Source organism: Sphaeramia orbicularis, chromosome 22, assembly GCF_902148855.1.
Source record: "Sphaeramia orbicularis chromosome 22, fSphaOr1.1, whole genome shotgun sequence".
Taxonomy (NCBI): domain Eukaryota; kingdom Metazoa; phylum Chordata; class Actinopteri; order Kurtiformes; family Apogonidae; genus Sphaeramia; species Sphaeramia orbicularis.
Genome location: NC_043978.1, coordinates 11307385 through 11327064, shown reverse-complemented (window position 1 = coordinate 11327064; position 19680 = coordinate 11307385). Strand labels below are relative to the sequence as shown.

General features: G+C 35.5%; 1 protein-coding gene across 1 annotated transcript in view; it reads right to left on the bottom strand.

Moving 5' to 3' along the window:
* galnt16 (UDP-N-acetyl-alpha-D-galactosamine:polypeptide N-acetylgalactosaminyltransferase 16) overlaps positions 1-19680 on the bottom strand; it is a gene marked incomplete at its 5' end in the record, with an annotated part of 97918 nt that overhangs the window by 41771 nt on the left and 36467 nt on the right. The window contains 2 exons of the mRNA XM_030125946.1: positions 7132-7253; positions 18825-18890. Of these exons, the coding sequence (XP_029981806.1) occupies positions 7132-7253; positions 18825-18890 (188 nt within the window). The remainder of the gene's footprint in view (positions 1-7131; positions 7254-18824; positions 18891-19680) is intronic.

The window sequence follows — 19680 nt, the reverse complement described above, 5'->3', positions numbered from 1 at the left end:
TCCTCCTCTCTTAAGAGTCGAAGCCCTTTTATCAGCAGACTGCACATAAAAAGGGAGTGGATGACAAAATGAGGCGGCTCAGTCAGACTGTTAGTGGAAGCACACATGAGAGGAGAGGTGATTACTGATAAAAATGTGAAATCAAACGGCTGCTGCTGCTCCTGCAGATGCAGTGGGAAGGGTTTCCAGTGATGGCAATGCCGTCAGATTTGGGAGCAGCTGTGGCTGTTGGAGCTCCGTCAGAGGTTAGTAATGTCAGGGGAATGAGGAGGCAGCCAGAAAACAGCCCATTACTCATTAGAGGGTGACGAGGATCTCTTTCCACTGCCTCTCAGACCCCAGTACACACACATGCTTACGTGTCTCTAATACAGGGGTGTTAAACATAAGGCCCTTGAGCCAAAACTGGTCCGCCAAAGGGTCCAATCTGGTCCACGGGATGAATATGCAAAGTGTAAGTTCCACATACAAACCAATATGAGCTGAAACAAAATAACAGCATAAGAACCTATAAATAATGACACAAAGTAAGAAGCACCTATTAGCACAGGGTGTCAAACATGTGGCCAAAGGGTCCACTTTGGTCAAAGTAAAATAACAGCAAAATAACCTATAAAGAAGTGGTTCCAGACACAACAAACCCCGCCCCTCACACATATTGTAACTTATTTTGGCATTGATCCAGCTGATGTCATCATGTCTATGCATGTGCTGATGTCATATCAATTGCCTCCATATCAGTACCAAGTTTGAACTAAATTGAAACAAAATTGATGTTTTTATAAACATTTGAAAATTTGTCCATTATAAGTAAATGGGAGAAAAAAAAGATGTAAAAAAAAATCATAAAAAAATGTGAACTTTGACCTACTTTTCCCAAAATGTAATCACATCTATTCTGGGTCACTGGTAATCTATAAACTTAATTTGGTATGAATTCAACCAACAGTTTTAATGTAAAATGTGAATAACAAATAAACACAGAAACAAAGAAACAAACTGAACCAAAAACAATACCCTTTACCTCCCCTTCGGGGGGTGGGGTAATAATAATGACACAAAATAAGAAGCACCTATTAGTGCAGGGTGTCAAAAATGAGGCCCGTGGGCCAAAGCCGGCCCGCCAAAGGGTCCAATCAGGCCCACAGGTTCCACATACACACCAATATGAGCTAACGTAAAATAACAGCGTAATAACCGATAAATAAGTGGTTCCTTGCACAACAAACTCCGCCCCTTGCACATATTATAAGTTATTTTGGTATTGATCCAGCTGATGTCATCATGTCTATGCGTGTGCTGATGTCATATCAGTTGCCTCTATATATGTCCCAAGTTTGAAGTAAATTGAAACAAAATTAATGTTTTTATAGACATTTGAAATTTTGTCCATTATAAGCAAATGGGAGAAAAAAAGATGTTAAAAGAATCATAAATGTGAATTTTGACCTACTTTTCCCAAAATGTAATCACATCTATTCTGGGTCACTGGTAATCTGTAAACTCAGTTTGGTATGAATTTAACCAATAGTTTTGCTGTTAGAGTATTAACAAACAAACAAATCAAACCAAAAACAATACCCTTCACCTCCCCTTCGGGGGCAGGGTAATAATAATGACACAAAATAAGAAGTGCCTATTAGTGCAGGGTGTCAAACATGTGGTCCATGGGCCAAAACTGGTCCACCAAAGGGTCCAATCTGGCCCACAGGTTCCACATACAGACCAATATGAGCTTAAGTAAAATAACAGGGTCCCTACAGGTTTCTACAAGTTAAATTGAAGACTTTTTAAGACCTTTTTAAGACTATTTCGAACAGAATTTACGGCCCATTTCACCCCCCTATTGGCAAAAATCTGTGACTCCTAGAAATTAGGAAAATGTATTTATTTACTCTAATGCCTTGATTTCCACCGGTCCAAATCATTTCACACCGAGGGCTGCAAAGTTAGAGATAATTGTTTCCTAATTTCTGTATAAATTATTGGGTTGGAAGAGGTGGAACTGAGGCAACTAATGTTACTTTCTTTACAGTTTGGACGTTTAACAAACCCATTTAAACACAACTCAGTGAACATGTTTATGGCAACAGAACTGAAGACCTATCAGATCAAATTTAATACCTTTTAAAGATTTTTTTAAGGTATTAAATGCAGATTTGTAAATTTAAGACTGTTAAGATTTTTTTAGACCCCACGAGAACCCTGAATAACAGCATAATAACCTATAAATAATGAGACAAAATTTTCTTCTTGGTTTAATATGAAAAAATAGTATTACATTATGCCTATAAATAATGACAACTCCAAATTGTTGTCCTTGTTTTAGTGTAAAAACCCCCCACAAAACATTAAATTATGAAAATGTTTACATTTCCAAACTGTCCTTTAACAAAAAAAAGTGAATAACCTGAACAAATACGAACAACCTGAAATGTTTAAAGAAAAATAAGTGCAATTTTAACAGTATTCTGCCTGTTACTAAATGTTTTGTGTCTTTGTAGATCTGATCTGTAATACACATGTAGAAATACTAAGTTGAGGCACTATATTGTTAAAATTGCACTTATTTTTCTGAAGAAATTTCAGTTTTTTCAGGTTATTCACATATTTTTTTATTTCGGAGAATTTGTAAATGGAAATATTTACATAATTTAATGGGGGTTTTTTGCACTAGAACAAAGATAAAAAATTGGAGTTGTCATTATTTATAGGTTATTATGTAATTATTTTACTGGTTTGATCCACTTCAGATCAAATTGGGTCGAATGTGGAACCTGAAAGATAATAAGTTTGACAACCCTGCTTTAATACATACATACATTTACATGCAGTGCACACGGATGACTTTGTGAAATCAATACAGAAAAGCAGTCTGAGGAGAAACAGCGAGGGGCTCATGGCCAAAATGCCCTTGAAGGTTCATGTGAAAATGCCAACGAAATTAAAAATGGCAGGGCACAAATCCTCCGAATAATGAAGAGTGGCCGGTTTAACGTTTCATCCTGTTCGCATGTTCGCTCTGAATTGGGAAACACTGATGCGTGGATAGTGAGGATAGTGTCCCTGGTGGGCTGCATAATTTAATTTGTTGGATGTGGTGACTGAGGGAATCTTCCCTGTGCGTACAAAAAAAATGTTTTGGATGAAAAATAACACAGCGCGCAGCCCGAGGCGGGAGCAAACACTGTCAGTTCACAACACAAATCAAAAAACAGACCAAAGCACTCGAAAACAAACTAGAACAAGGGTCAGATGGGTGGAGGGAAAAATGGAAACATCATCAGTCATCATCTATAGTTGTGTGTAAAAGTCTAATTCCACCTTTATCTGTGTTGTTTTTCAGGGTTGGATGATCGTACATATCTATTTGTCAGTCTCTTTTCTTCTGATACAACAAGAAAATACAGGAAATATGTGCATAGCCTTAAAAGATGCAAAAAAACCCAGAATTAAACATGTTGTAAAGATCAAAGTCACTATTTAATGTGACCTCTGAGTTGAATCAAACCTGGTATAAAACATCAGAAAAATGTCATAAATCTCATATTGTCTGAACAAAAGGGTTAAAGTTTTAGCATATTTTTCAGACTTTCAGATTTTAACCGTGTAATAATAACATTTATGTAATAATACTAATTAACCACTGTGAACACCTGGTTTATTTATCATCTGTGAATCCAGACAGATCTAACTTGTTTCATTTATAATATGATACAAATTAATTATGTTGAGTTCATTCGTTTACTTTTAAGACAATATATTTTGTATATATTTTGAATAAAATATTATTTTATTCCATTATTATATTTGGGGTTTTTCTTCAGAGCTGAAATGATCATTCATGCTTATTTGTTATTCTCTTTTCTTCACATACAACAAGAAAATACAGGAAACGTGCACAGCCTTAAAAGACACAAAAAAACTGAATTAAATCTGATATAAAGATTAAAGTCACTATTTAATGTGACCTTTGACCCCGTGACAATAAACAGCACAAGAAACATCTGACATGAGATGAATGAAACTTGATTATTTGGTTTATTTCTGTAAATTTTTTTTTTTTTTTTTGTACATTTTTGTTCATTTTGTTTATTATTTTATTCATTTTGTTGATTATCTCAGTTACTTTTATTGATTTTTGTGTATAATTTTAGATTAGATTACTTTACTTACTTGCACTTGTTTTTCCTTTGTATTTTATTTATTGTCTTTTTATCCTTTGCTGTACAGTGTCTTTGGGTTTTGGGAAAGGTGCTTTCAAATGAAATGTATTCTTATCATTATTATTATTATTAGATTCAACTTTATTATTTTGTTAATTTTGTTTGTTTTTTGGGGTTATTTTATTCATTTTGTTCAGTATTTTGTTCATTTTGTTGGTTATTTTGTTCACTTTGTTCTTTTTCTGTTTATTTTTGCTTCATGTTGATTTTTTTTTTAACTTGTGGCTCAACTTTTCAAATTCTTCTTCAGTTTTTACCAATATCAAACCTTGTAAAATTGCCATAAATCTCATATTATCTGAACAAAAGGGTTAAAGACATGTTATGTGCAAAGGGAGGTCTCACTAAATACGGTTTATAGAAGCTGTTTTTAACCTGAAATTTCAGTTTTTCCTGCATCACTTTCATCTTGTTCATCATTTTCCTCTGACAACTGATCCACCATCTATTTTGAATGCTGACTTTAACTTCAGTAAAGGCAGATATATCCCAAAATCCCTTTACGCTTTCATGTACAACTGCCGGCCCAGCCTCCGTAGTTCCCAACCAGGGAATAAGCTGAATAAATGCACTGAGGAAATGAAAAACCCTGCAAATGCTACGACTAATATGACTAATATTCATAAGATTAAGGCTGCAGATGAGTACCAGAGGTTATAGTTAATTCCAGTTTAATGTGTAAAGGAGTGTGACATGTGGTGTAATTTGTCAAATTTATGATGAAAAGTTGCGTTGACTTTGAAACATGCAGTGCCAGTGTGTTACGTCATAGCCAATAAAATCAGCGCTGAAAAAGGACCAAAATCCCCCGAGGTGTTACTTCACAGGGAAAAGAAAAGCCTTAAGCCACCTCCTTAATGTGTGTTAGCGTTGTGTATGTGTGTACACTCGGGTGTGCATGTGTGTGAACTGCTTATATTAACCCATAAAGACCCAGTCCAAAATGAACTGTTCTCTCTATTGAACCTTTCTCAAGTGATTTATCACAATTTATTATAATATTATCCTCTGTATTTTTCACTTTTTTAGGGTAAGTCGTATGTTTTCCTATATTTAATTCCCTGATCATGTAGATGTTCATTAAAGCTCAGAGTAAGTTCAAAGGTTATTATATTTAAAACAGAGAAAAGTGAAGAAAATTTTACTTTTTCAATAAAATCATCATTACATACATCATTAACTGAACGTATGTACAGCAGTAGAAACAAAACTTTCAGGGAAAAAAAAAAAACGCTTCTATAAAACAAAGTGGTCGTATTTAGTGTGACCTTTATCATCATTTATTATATTATCTTCTGTATTTTGCATTTTTCACTGAAAGTCATGTATTTTCCTATATCTAATTCACTGATCATATAGAAGATTATTGTAGAGCAGGAAAAAACTGAAGAAAAACTGTCTTTTTCAGTCAAAAATATCATGAACTGATCATAAACCCAGTGTGTCCATCCACTGTCATTGATCCAACTCCATGGGTTTTACTGGTGAATCATTGTTGTAGAAGATGACGTTGTTACCATGGTAACTACGGAGCCTCTGAATGTCCAAATGGGTCATATCTGATGACCATGAAAAGATGAATAACTGTATTTTACACCAATTATTTACATGTATTGATAGGATTAGTGGATCAACAGGAATGAACCCTTTTATGCATAGTGGTCACTACAGTGGACAGTTACTCTACAGCTTTAATCTTGAATATTCATGGGTTTTGTTGTTTTAGTTCCATATCAACCAACACAGTGGACGCTTACGCATCATCTCATAATCTGCAATTCATACCATTATTGTAACTTTGCTGTTCTTGATTGGTTCTTGAGTGGAAATCAATTGTTAATATTTATTTTTTGCATATTATCTCCATGAAGTGAGTAATAACTAGTATTAGAATATGTTAAAATGTGAGAAAACATCAGATTAGCTGCATTAAACATGGTTTCATTTCACAGTTTTCATATCACTTTATGATATTGGGTTTTAAATACATGTTTCTTTGCTTCAAGAATAAAATTCATGGTGTAACTGAGTGGACATTTTTGTAACTCCATGAAAAACAGGTTGATTTAAAAAAAAAAAATTCAATCACATTTTTTTTTTTTTTTTCATGCCTAAAGAGGAATAAAAACACTCAGGAAAAAAAATCTTGATTAAGGTTCTCATAATTCATGCATGAAAGGGTTAAACAGTTTAGATCAGTAGATGGTTTTGGTTGACGGCTAACGGGCCTGTGATTACCTGTGGAAATTCAACGAAATAGTCTCTGAATTACCCATCTAACAATGTATTCTTGAACAAGGCTTACGCTGTTAGGGGCCAACACCAAGGGTATATCCCCGAAATACCCCCCAGTAATCTGCTATATATAAATCTATCCATGATAATTGTTAGACAATCGATATGAACTCAGCTACATGGACCTGATAGTGTCAGAATAATGGTTAGAGAACCAATTTAACCCACAAAACTCCACCTAGTGAATGAAAATGAGCCCATATGAACTCTGGATGGCAGACAGAACATGGACATTTGGAAGATCATCAACATGAACCGAATTTGATCTCAATCGGCCTATTATTTCTTGATTTATGTCCAAAAACTGATTTTCAATAACAGCGGCCCCATGTGGATGACTTATAATACTGATCGAGAAGCTGAAATCCATAGGGTTCTTCCACTAAGGGTCCACTATGTTGGTTATCAAGGAGAAGAAATCCAACCAAATCTGTTGTAGTTATCACCAAAAAACCAAGGAGATCTGGCGGCGGCATTCGTGGTAAAACCATTATATCCCCGGAACTTGATTTCGGGGATATAAATATTCATTGGGTCTTGGGTCTTTATGGGTTAAAGGTCTAATTATAGAGTGTGATTGGTGGCGGCGAGGCTGCCCACAGGTCCGTACCTCTTTAACTCGCTGGATCATCGGCTGCAGCCAGTCGGCGTTGACCTCGCAGTGGCTGTCCAGGAAGGTCAGGATGGCGGCCGACGCCGTGTTGGCTCCTCGCACACGGGATCGGATCAGACCTGAGGGAGGAAAGAGGACGACGACCACTGACATTTAACTCTGAAACCAGTCAGCAAAGCATAACGTAGAAAAAGAGGGAGAAGACGATGACGAACTGCAGCTCAGGTCGTTTTTATAGGCACTGGCCACTTTATTAGGTACGTCTGCTCAGCTGTATCTGACAGACCAATCACATGGCAGATACTCAGTAGGTTTCAACATGTAGAAACAGACAAGATCTTGCTGCATCTTTCATGTAATGACTTTTTGTCTCTGCGATCTTTATATCTTGATTTGCGACTTCTGTGTCTTGTTGCAACTTTTACATCTTTTCGTGAGTTTTACGTATTGTTGCAACTTTTACGACTTGTTGCGACTTTTAGGTCTTGTTGAGATTTTTTACTTTTTTACTGACTGTCTTGGGACTTACATTTTGTTAGGATTTTTACGTCTTGTTTCAACTCTTACACCTTGTTCCAACTTTTACATCTTGCACCCTTTTTTCTCATGGTGTGACTTTTACATCTTGGTGCAATTTTTATATCTTGTGACTTTTACATCTTGTTGAGATTTTTAAGTCTTGTTGCAACTTCTTTGTCTTGTGACTTTTACATGTTAAAATTTTTATGTCTTGTTTCAACTTTTACATCTTGTTGCAACTTTTACATCTTGCAACTTTTTCATCTTGTTGCGACTTTTATGTCTTGTTGAGATTTATAACTCTTGTTGCGACTTATTTGTCTTGCGACTTTTACATATTGTTGCATCTTTCATATGTGATGACTTTTTTGTCTCTACGATTTTTACATCTTGATTTGCGACTTCTATATGTCTTGTTGCAACTTTTTCATCTTGTCGTGACTTTTACGTATTGTTGCAACTTGTATGTCTTGTTGCAATTTTTATATCTTGTTGTGACTTTTACATCTTGCTGAGATTTTTACCTTTTGTTGCAACTTCTTTGTCTAGTTGTGACTTTTACTTGTTAGGATTTTTACGTATTGTTGCAACTTTTACATCTTGTTGCAACTTTTACATCTTGTTGAGATTTTTAACTCTTGTTGTGACTTCTTTTGTCTTGTGACTTTTACGTGTTATGGGGATTTTTACATCTTGTTTCAACTTTTATATCTTGTTGCAACTTTTACATCTTGTTGCAAGTTATATATCTTGTTGTGACTTTTATGTCTTGTTGAGATTTTTAACTCTTGTTGCAACTTCTTTGTCTTGTGACTTTTACTTGTTACAATTTTTACATCTTGTTTTACGATTTTTACATCTTGCTACCTCTTCATCTTGTTGCAATTTTTACATCTTTTAATGACTTTTCGTCTTGTTGAGATTTTTAACGCTTGTTGCGACTTCTTTGTCTTGTGACTTTAACATCTTGTTGCATCTTTCACGTTATGACTTTTCAGTCTTGTTTCAGTTTTTACATCTTGTTGCGACTGTTACACGTTGTTGTGACTGTTACATCTTGCAACTTTTTCATCTTGTTGGATCATTCATGTCTCATTACATCTTTTTTGTCTTTTTGCATCTGAAATTTGCCGTTGTTTTGCACATCATTAAACATAAACAGCAACAGCAACACCATTTCGGGATCATCTCTGACACGACTTCATATATTAATTAAAACAAAGCTTGAATAAAACAGAAAAACCATGTCAGGGCCCAGTATAAACAGTCTACCACTTACAGAGAACTGCCCTGCATCGCATTTATCTCATACTAATTAAAATATGCATATACATAACAGATAAATAAAAGGCAGCAAAAAGCTCATTAGCCTGATGCTCTTACCGATAAAAATAGACACTAATGATTATTTTATTTAATGATGTGCTGGTTAATTTGATGTTCAGCACTAACTTTTCCATAATTCCCCTCAGCCAAACAGGATGTAAATCTAAAACTTCATTATTACATTTATAATGTAACAATGAACACTACACTTGTAAATATTGCTACAGAAGTATTTATTTGAACTTTTATTTCATCATCCTCAGACACAGACAGGTTCTGTTTTTTAGTACTGGGTCTTTTTTTTTCTTTATTTCTAAATTATAACTGATGAGCTCATACAAACACTGAATCGTTTGTGCTAAACATAATGTAATAATGCTTTAATGTAATACAGAATGCCTGGAAACTTATTGCATGTTGAGCTGTTGCCTGGTGCCACATGTTGGGTTTTCCTTCACATGAACAAAAGTATTTAGGAATAAGAATTTGTGTTTGGTATTTGATACAGACAAAGCGTCTTCTGTGAGCGTTTGCATTGTCTTACTTCAGATTTGCATCAGAAAAACGTACCAAAAAAGCAAAAAATAATAAAATATAACCACCAAGTCGTATGTAAGATCCAGTGTTAGTGGAAATCAGCCCACGTTTGGACCTAAAACTCATTCATTCTTTTAAAAACCTCTTCTTAAACATTAGATTACATGTTGATGATCTCCCTGTCTTTGCTTTTACATCTGTTGTTTTCTTCTTTCTTACAACATCTGTAAGAAAACAGATGTTCATGCGTTTGTTTAGGTGTGGATCGGACATGTTTACAGTATATGACGTAAGGTTTTTCTTCTGCTTCTGGACGCATATTCAACTCGTCTAATGAGGAAACTGCTCTACCTCTGACATCCTCTACACTGAATTTGTCTTTGGATAAATACATTTCCAATCGTTTCCTGCTATCAAACTAAATTTCAGCCGCACCTGCAAAATGGACTTTATCAATTCTGCTCACCACTTTATTTATTTAATTTCATTTATTTCGTTCATGGTTGTGCATTTCATTAGCAGACATTCAATAATCATCAGGTGAACAAACATATACACATCCATGCTCAAAAAGGAGCAGGATGAAGAAAATCTTATATTTCCTGATTACTCACTGATTAAAGTAATAAAGGAGGAAATAATACATGGCATTTCTGTCATTTAAGCCCATGTTAAAGGGATGTTTGACTAATAAAGACCCAGTGCTACTGTTGGGGCAATATTTTTCTCTCTAACCTTTCTTAAGTGATCTATCATCATTTATTATAATATTATCTTCTGTATTTTGCATTTTTCACTGCAAATCATGTAAATTACTATATTTAATTTCCTACACTTAAATTAGATGCTCAGGGGGAGAAAAACAGCTTCTATAAAACAAAGTAGTTGTATTTAGTGTGACCTTCATCATCATTTATTATATTATTATCCTCTGTATTTTGAATTTTTCACTGAAAGTTGTGTATTTTCCTATATTTAATTCACTGATCATTGTAGATGTACATTAAAGCTTCGAGTAAACTCAAAGATTATTAAGTCAAAACAAGGAAAACTGAAGAAAAAGTGACTTTTTCAGCAAAGATATCAATAACTGAATGTAACAACATGTGTGTCCATCCACTGTCACTGATCCAACTCCAAGGGTCTTATGGTGAATCGATGTTTCAGTTTTTTATTAATTTTGTGCATTTTGTTGCTTATTTTGTCTATGTTAATTATTATTTTGTGAATTTTCTTATTCACTTTTGTTAATTTTCTGAATTTATTATTTTACTGGTTTCTGTAATTTTATGGCTCATTTCGTCCCCAATTTAGTTCAATTTGTGGCTTTTTTGTTAATGTCACTTATTGTTTTGTTTGATTTATTACTAATTTTTATTCATTTTATTCATTACTTTGGCAGTTTTTGTTTTTGTTCACTTTGTTGCTAATTTTATTGTTTTTCACTTTATTTTAGCACATTTTTGCTTGTTTTTATCACATTATTTATTATTTTGTGTCCGCTCCTAAAATAAATTTCCCCTCCATATTGATCCCTCCTTAATTGATTTGTCACCATTTATTGTAATATTATCTTCTGTATGTTGTGTTTTTTCAGTGAAAATCTGGTATTTTTCTATATTTAATTTACTAATCATGCAGATGTCCATTTAAAAAAATAGTAAAGTTGAGGGTTATTATATCAAAAACAGAGAAAACTGAAGAAAAAGTGACTTCTTCAGTAAAGTCTATCATTAACCGAACATAATAATACATCGGTTTTATGTAGCACTTTTCTAGGTACTCAGAGACATAAACCCAGTGTCCATCCACTGTCATTGAATAGATGATGGTGTTTCCATGGTAACTACGGAGCCTCCGAACGTCCAAATGGGTCATATCTGATAACCATGAAAAGATGAATAACTGCATTTTACACCAATTATTGACATGGATTGATAGGATTAGTGGAAACAGGTATTAAACATTTACATCAGTGGATGGTTTGGGTCGATGGTGGATGTTTGGGTCTTTAAGGGTTAAAACTGCATTTAACATTAAGTGTTGACTTGATTCCATGACCTGAATCTAAAAGAGCTCAATCCGATGGCACCGAGGGTCCATCAGAGTGACTACAATCACAGTCATTTCCACTCGACAAAAGGAGGTTAATTGTCTCTTCTCTTCACTTTTTCCTGCGGCTGAATAAACAAATCAGTCACACGGTGCTGAAGTACTTTGCTCAGAAGTTGAAATCATTAAAAAACACACAAATATGCAAAAGGTTAATTGTGTTTTCCAAAGAGAGACAACATAATCAGTGCAACTTGTAGCTAGTTATTTGTGCCTCTTATGTTTAACTCTATTTAATGAAGACGCTTAATAAGGACAGTCATTTGGAGGATGAATTTTAGAAGTTTTTCCAGTCACGCTTGATAGTTTTAGACACCAGAAGAAGACTGTGAAAAGGGATTAAAACACAAGATTCTTGCAGGATTACCTGAAGGAAGTAGCACTTTCAATGTCGCATATTATCGACCGTCTATTCCGCACATTTTTATTTAGGCGAACATGAAAGCCGGCCTCTCCATGCGTGTTTGGATGCATTTAACGCTCCAGCTCTCGGCGACCTGAGGCGGCAGTTTGACACATTAAAACAGAGGCGGGCAGCCATGCAGAAAGGTGTGAAGCCATTAGGAGTGGTGGAAAGAGCAAAGAAAGTCTTCAAATCTATTGGAAAAGTTGCAAGAAGAAATGCTAGTACAGGGGTGTCAAAATCATTTTAGTTCAGGTTCCACATACAGACCAGTGTGATCTAAAGTGGGTCAGACCAGTCAAATAATAACAGAACATTTATGTCTTTTAGTGCAAAATAATAACATCCAATTATGAAAATATTTACAGGGTGGGGAAGCAAAATTTACAATGAACATTTAGTTGTTTTTTCTCAGCAGGCACTACGTCAATTGTTTTGAAACCAAACATATACTGATGTCATAATCATACCTAACACTATTATCCATACCTTTTCAGAAACTTTTGCCCATATGAGTAATCAGGAAAGCAAACGTCAAAGAGTGTGTGATTTGCTGAATGCACTCGTCACACCAAAGGAGATTTCAAAATACAGTCTACTCTCGTTATACCGCCAACTTCTGTTCACGGCCAAATTGGCGGTATAGCGAAAATGGCGTTACAACGGGTTGCGTCCATAATGTGCATGTCTTTACTATATGATGTCTATGCTGCCTCCGTTAACCCGTTCTAATTGCGTTTCTAAATAAATCTTGATTCTGTTATGTTGTAAGGGATCATTTAAAGTGGGGAAACATTTTAAGCATTATTATACCGTGTCGGGAAATGACACTCCATCATCTTGAGGCTTTGGCTTAATCCCACGTCCTCTTCCCGACATCCTGACCTACTGAGTGTTCTGCGATAAATGAACGGTGGCCGTTCTGTAGACCTACTCGTAGCTTGTCGCGATCAGCGTCTGGCGCATTTGTTTCAGTGCATTGTTAAAATTTATGTGTACTCGATGGCAATTACGCTGGCGGTATAACGGTCGGGAAATCAATGGTATAAGTGTTGTTTGTGCATGGAACTGGGCTGGCGGATGGCGATAGGCGGAAATGGCGGTAGCTAATGGAATAATGCATTGGGGATTTTTGTGCAATGGTTTTGGTCGGCGGTGAGCGAAAATGGCGGTATAACGGCGGGCGGTTTAACAAAAATAGACTGTAGTTGGAGTGTCCATAAAGACTGTTTATAATGTAAAGAAGAGAATGACCATGAGCAAAACTATTACGAGAAAGTCTGGAAGATACTATTAAAGAAGAACGGGAGAAGTTGTCACCAGAATATTTAAGGAACACTTGCGCAAGTCTCAGGAAGCGTGTGAAGGCAGTTATTGAGAAAGAAGGAGGACACATAGAATAAAAACATTTTCTATTATGTCAATTTTCTTGTGGCAAATAAATTCTCATGACTTTCAATAAACTAATTGGTCATACACTGTCTTTCAATCCCTGCCTCAAAATATTGTAAATTTTGCTTCCCCATCCTGTACATTTGCAAACTATCCAAATTTCTTAAGAAAATAAGTGCAATTTTAACAATATTCTGCCTGAGTTCATCATTTACACATGTACAGTCGTGGAAAAAAATTATTAGACCATCAAAAGTCATCAAAAGCAATGGTTATGCAGTCCAGTACTAACTCCTGTGTGTGTCATGTTGTTATGACCCTGGGTCATAATTTGTCTATTTATCTGTATATGTATATATGTTTTCTGTATAGTGTGTGTGTTCTCCCCCGTCCTGTAGGTGTGCTGTGCCCTTTTTGTGTCTGTCCTGTTTTTCATGTAGGTAAGCTGCTGATTGATGGGGTGTGATTGCCCGGCCCCTTTAAAAATGGCCCTGGATCTTCAGTTCGCTCTCTCTTGCCTCCTGCCAGCTCCCAATCGTGTGTTCCTGTGTGTGATTTTCAGTTGTGTGTTCGAGTGTGACTTTTGTATTTGTATATAGTTGTAAATAGAGTTTTTGTAAATTTGACCCTTTTTCTGGTAGGGGAGGTTGGCTCTTTTATTTTGACCTTTTCTCCTGTTTTTTGGTCAGGGAGTTTAGGTAAGTTTTCTGTATTTTATTTCTTGAATTTGTTTTGAATTAGGTAATTCACTTTTGAACTCAGAAGAAGATATTTTGTTTGTTGTTTTAGCCACACCCTCCCCTAACCCTCCTTTAGTTGTTGAGAAAAATAAATCTTGTGTATTTTAGTTCTTTTGACTGATGTGTGTGCTTGGGAGCTGGGAGGGGACAAAAGTGAGCAATATTATGTTCGCCCTGGTAAACCCCTAGGCCGGGGCGTAACACATGTGACTAAAACAGACAGAAAAGAAAACATGGAATGCCTAAAAGCACTGTTTTTGTCAGTACAATGCCATAGATATTGATGGAAGAACTGAAGTGATTTTGGTTATTATCAAGAAAACATGGAAAATGGATAGATATCAGCTCTGAAATTAAACTACTATGAGCTATTTTTGTTGTTATCATTATATTTGTCCAAATAAAAGTACCTTTAGTTGGACCAGGCATTAAAATGAATAAGAAACTGAAGAAAACAAGGGGTGGTCTAATAGTTTTTTCTGTGACTGTACATTACAACTTCCAGATCACAGTGGATCTACAAATATACAAAACATTTAATAACAGGCAGAATATTGGCACAATTACACTGATTTTTCTTAAGAAACTCCAGGTTGTTCAGATAGTTTGTAAATCTTAACATTTTCATCATGTAATTTTACTTTTTCACACTAAAACTAAACTTTAGAGTGGTCATCAGTTATAATGCTATTTTTTTATTTGTCCAGTCCATTTGAGACCATATTGCTCTGACCCCTAAACTAAAATATCTAAAATGACTTAAAATCTTCAGTGTAATTTTTGCATTTCGAACATTAATCCCACAGGCAGAATTAAGGGGCCAGTTTTGGCCCGCAGACCACATGTTTGACCCCCTGGTACTACACTATAATGTATGACATGAATTCCAGATGACTGTTTTTTGTTTGGTTTGTTTGTAGACATTTCAGGATGTTCATATTTGCTCAGGTTATTCATATGTTTTGTAAAAGGACAGTTTATAAATGTGAACATTTTCAAGTAATTTAATTTTTTTTATACTAAAACAAAGTATTTGGAAATATTTGGAGTTGTCAATAGTTTCTTTTAAATTGACCCTCAAATTGCACTAATATAAATTGCTCACAAAAATTTGCCTAATGGAAAAATGACAATTTTGTCAAAACTCTTGTTTTTTGATTTAAAGTTTTTGAGTTGGCAAGAGGTGGTTTTTCGGACGTAGTGCAGTTGGTATATCACGCTAAACTGCCATGGAAAGACCTTTTTCCACAACTAGAGTCAAGTGAATTAAAAAAAAAAAAAAAAAAAGGATGTTGGCGAACGTTACAACAAGAGAAGAAGAAGAGTTTTAAAAGAAACATGACACGATATGTGTGGACACACCAGGAAACTGAATCATTTTTAATTTATTACGAGATAGAGGGGTAATATATAATAATAATGAATATATCTGTAAATTGACACCATATTTACGTTCGTCCTTATGTTTATGGAATGACTTCTCATGTCATCTTGCGATAATAAACAAATCATCTCATTTGTGATTCAATGGAAAAACCGACGTTACACACATCTGTTTTTTCGACATTTAGTAAATATTAGTAAAGTTTTGTGCATATATCCAATAGAAAAGCGACTAGTATTTATACTTTAATAATTTTTTCACATTAAACCAAGAAGAAAACCTGCAGTCATTATTTTGTGTCATTATGTTAATATTTTACTTTAGATCGTATTGGTCTGAATGTGGAACCTGAACTAAAACCAGTTCAACATCCTTAACTGTTAATATCTTCAGTATCATTTTTGCAAATTCATAACGCAGGCCGGTTTTGGCCCATGGGCCACATGTTTGTTCTAATAGGTGCTTCTTATTTTGTGTCATAATGTTAGAAAACAGTGGAACAGTTCAGACAGAAGTTCAGAGGTCAAGGTTCAGTTCTTACATGTATTTAGTCATTTATTTTTCATTCTGTTTCATGGATTTTGACTCAGTTGGGAACTCTTTTCTAAATCCCAGATGCATATGTTTCATCAGCGTGTGGTTCCTAAACCCAAACGGACCCCCTCCATCGGCTGAAACCTGAGCAGCAGGATTACCTCTAAACATCTAAGACTAATCTGGACCTGTGCTCCTTTTGGGTTTTCCACTCTGGATCAACTCTCCTGTGTTTGTAGGTCAGGTCGCTTTAATCCAGGAACTCGTTTTCATTCAGGTCAGAAACATATGGTTGAAGTTTGGGACAAAACCTGCACGTGTTTGGACAGTCTGTGGTTCTGTGCACTAAAACTGGGTCTCTTACAACTTGTGACTTTAACATCTTGTCGTGAGTTTTACATCGTCTTTGCATCTTTCACATGTTGTCATGACTTTTAACATCTTGTTGCAACTCACACAGCTTGTTGCGACTTCTACATCTTTCAATTTTTTGCATCTTTTACAGCTTCTCATGACTTTTACATCTTGTTGCGACTTCTGTCATGTTGCGACTTTTACGTCTTGTTATGACTTCTATTTCCTGCTGCGACTTTTACATCTTCTTGCGACTCCTATGTCTTGTGATTTTTACATCTTGTTGTGTCTATTACGTCTTGTTGCATCTTTCACGTTATGACTTTTAACATCTTGTTGCAACTCACACAGCTTGTTGCGAATTCTACATCTTGTTTCGATTTTTACATCTTTTACTTTTACATCTTGTCATGACTTTTACATCTTGTTGCATCTTTCACATGTTGTTATGATTTTTACATCTTATTGCGAGTCCTATTTCATGTTGCCACTTTTACATCTTGTTATGACTCCTATTTCCTGTTGCCACTTTTACATCTTGTTGCATCTTTCGCATGTTGTCATGACTTTTAACATCTTGTTGCAACTTCTATGACTTGTTGCGATTTTTACATCTTGTTAAGACTTTTACATCTTATTGCGACTCCTCTGTCTTGTGATTTTTACATCTTGTTACGACTTCTATGTCTTGTTGCCACTTTTACATCTTGTCATGACTTTTACATCTTGTTGCATCTTTCACATGTTATGATTTTTACATCTGATTGCGAGTCCTATGTCATGTTGCGACTTTTACATCTTGTTATGACTCCTATTTCCTGTTGCCACTTTTACATCTTGTTGCATCTTTCGCATGTTGTCATAACTTTTAACATTTTGTTGCAACTTCTACATCTTGTTGCAACTTCTGTCTTGTTGTGATTTTTACATCTTGTTATGACTTTTACATCTTGTTGCATCTTTCACATGTTATGATTTTTACATCTGATTGTGAGTCCCATGTCATGTTGCAACTTTTACATCTTGTTATGACTCCTATTTCCTGTTGCAACTTTTACATCTTGTTGCATCTTTCGCATGTTGTCATGACTTTTAACATCTTGTTGCAACTTCTATGACTTGTTGCGATTTTTACATCTTGTTAAGACTTTTACATCTTATTGCGACTCCTCTGTCTTGTGATTTTACATCTTGTTACGACTTCTATGTCTTGTTGCCACTTTTACATCTTGTCATGACTTTTACATCTTGTTGCATCTTTCACATGTTATGATTTTTACATCTGATTGCGAGTCCTATGTCATGTTGCGACTTTTACATCTTGTTATGACTCCTATTTCCTGTTGCCACTTTTACATCTTGTTGCATCTTTCGCATGTTGTCATAACTTTTAACATTTTGTTGCAACTTCTACATCTTGTTGCAACTTCTGTCTTGTTGTGATTTTTACATCTTGTTATGACTTTTACATCTTGTTGCATCTTTCACATGTTATGATTTTTACATCTGATTGTGAGTCCCATGTCATGTTGCAACTTTTACATCTTGTTATGACTCCTATTTCCTGTTGCAACTTTTACATCTTGTTGCATCTTTCGCATGTTGTCATGACTTTTAACATCTTGTTGCAACTTCTATGACTTGTTGCGATTTTTACATCTTGTTAAGACTTTTACATCTTATTGCGACTCCTCTGTCTTGTGATTTTTACATCTTGTTACGACTTCTATGTCTTGTTGCCACTTTTACATCTTGTCATGACTTTTACATCTTGTTGCATCTTTCACATGTTATGATTTTTACATCTGATTGTGAGTCCTATGTCATGTTGCGACTTTTACATCTTGTTATGACTCCTATTTCCTGTTGCAACTTTTACATCTTGTTGCATCTTTCGCATGTTGTCATGACTTTTAACATCTTGTTGCAACTTCTGTCTTGTTGCGATTTTTACATCTTGTTAAGACTTTTACATCTTATTGCGACTCCTCTGTCTTGTGATTTTTACACCTTGTTACGACTTCTATGTCTTGTTGCAACTTTTGCATCTTGTCATGACTTTTACATCTTGGTGAATGTTTCACATGTTTTTATGACTGTTAAAATCTTTTTGCGACTTCTACATCTTGTTTCGATTTTTACATCTTTTACTTATACAACTTGTTGCATCTTTAACATGTTATGCCTCCCTCCGTCTCCCTCCATCTCCCCATCCATCCGTCTCCCTCCATCTCCTACTGTCTCCTTTTGTCCTCTGTGTCTCCCTCCACCTCCTCATTCTCCCTCTGTCCCTGTGTCTCCTCTTAACTACTCTTGTCTCCTCTTCTTCTCCCTCCATCTCCCTCCTCCCTCCGTTTCCTCCCCCATCCTCCCATCTCCATCCACTCACCCTCTCGGCGTCCGTTCCTCAGACAGCGGACTTTTGGGATCTGTGAGAGCAGCTGGCAGTCGTCGGCTGTAGGAGGAAGAGCAGAGAAGATGGATGTTATGATGGAACCACAACACACACTGAGGAAAACACACACACTGAGGAAAACACACACACTGAGGAAAACACACACACTGAGGAAAACACACACACTGAGGAAAACACACACTGACAAACACACACACTGAGGAAAATAAAGCTCGTCTCCACCTTTCTCAGTCACACTAACACAAACACACATGTTTGGAGGGTGGACATCCACAGACACACAAACACACAGTAAACACACATGTAAACATACACAATACACTGAGGGGTTTCAGTGACAGACTCCCAGTAAATCCAGTGTCATCACATACATTCTGTTACGGCTTCAGGGTTTATTTAGTTTATATTATCAGCAGTGTTTGACTCGTGCGTATGATGAACAGACAATGGATTCACAGCTTTAATCAGAGTAAAGAAACAAGCAAATCAACCAAATAAGAATTCATCTGGCACTACAGGAGTGATTCTGTCGTGGTTGTTTCTCCATCTTTTTTATAATTTCTGTCTCTACATCTTTTATGTCACTTTCATCTTGTTGCACATTTGTGTTGTTGCATCTTTAACATTAGTTTTGTTGTTGTGTCTTTTACATCTTTTATTATGTTTTCATTGTGCTGCATCTTCGAAGTGTTTTTTGTTGCATCTTTTCAGTTTTAGTCTTTTCGCATCTTTAAGATAATTTTTGTTACGTCTTTAACGTCATTTTTGTTGTGCCTTACATTTTTTTCAACTTGTTGCCTCTTTTACATAATTTTTGTTATGGTTTTTA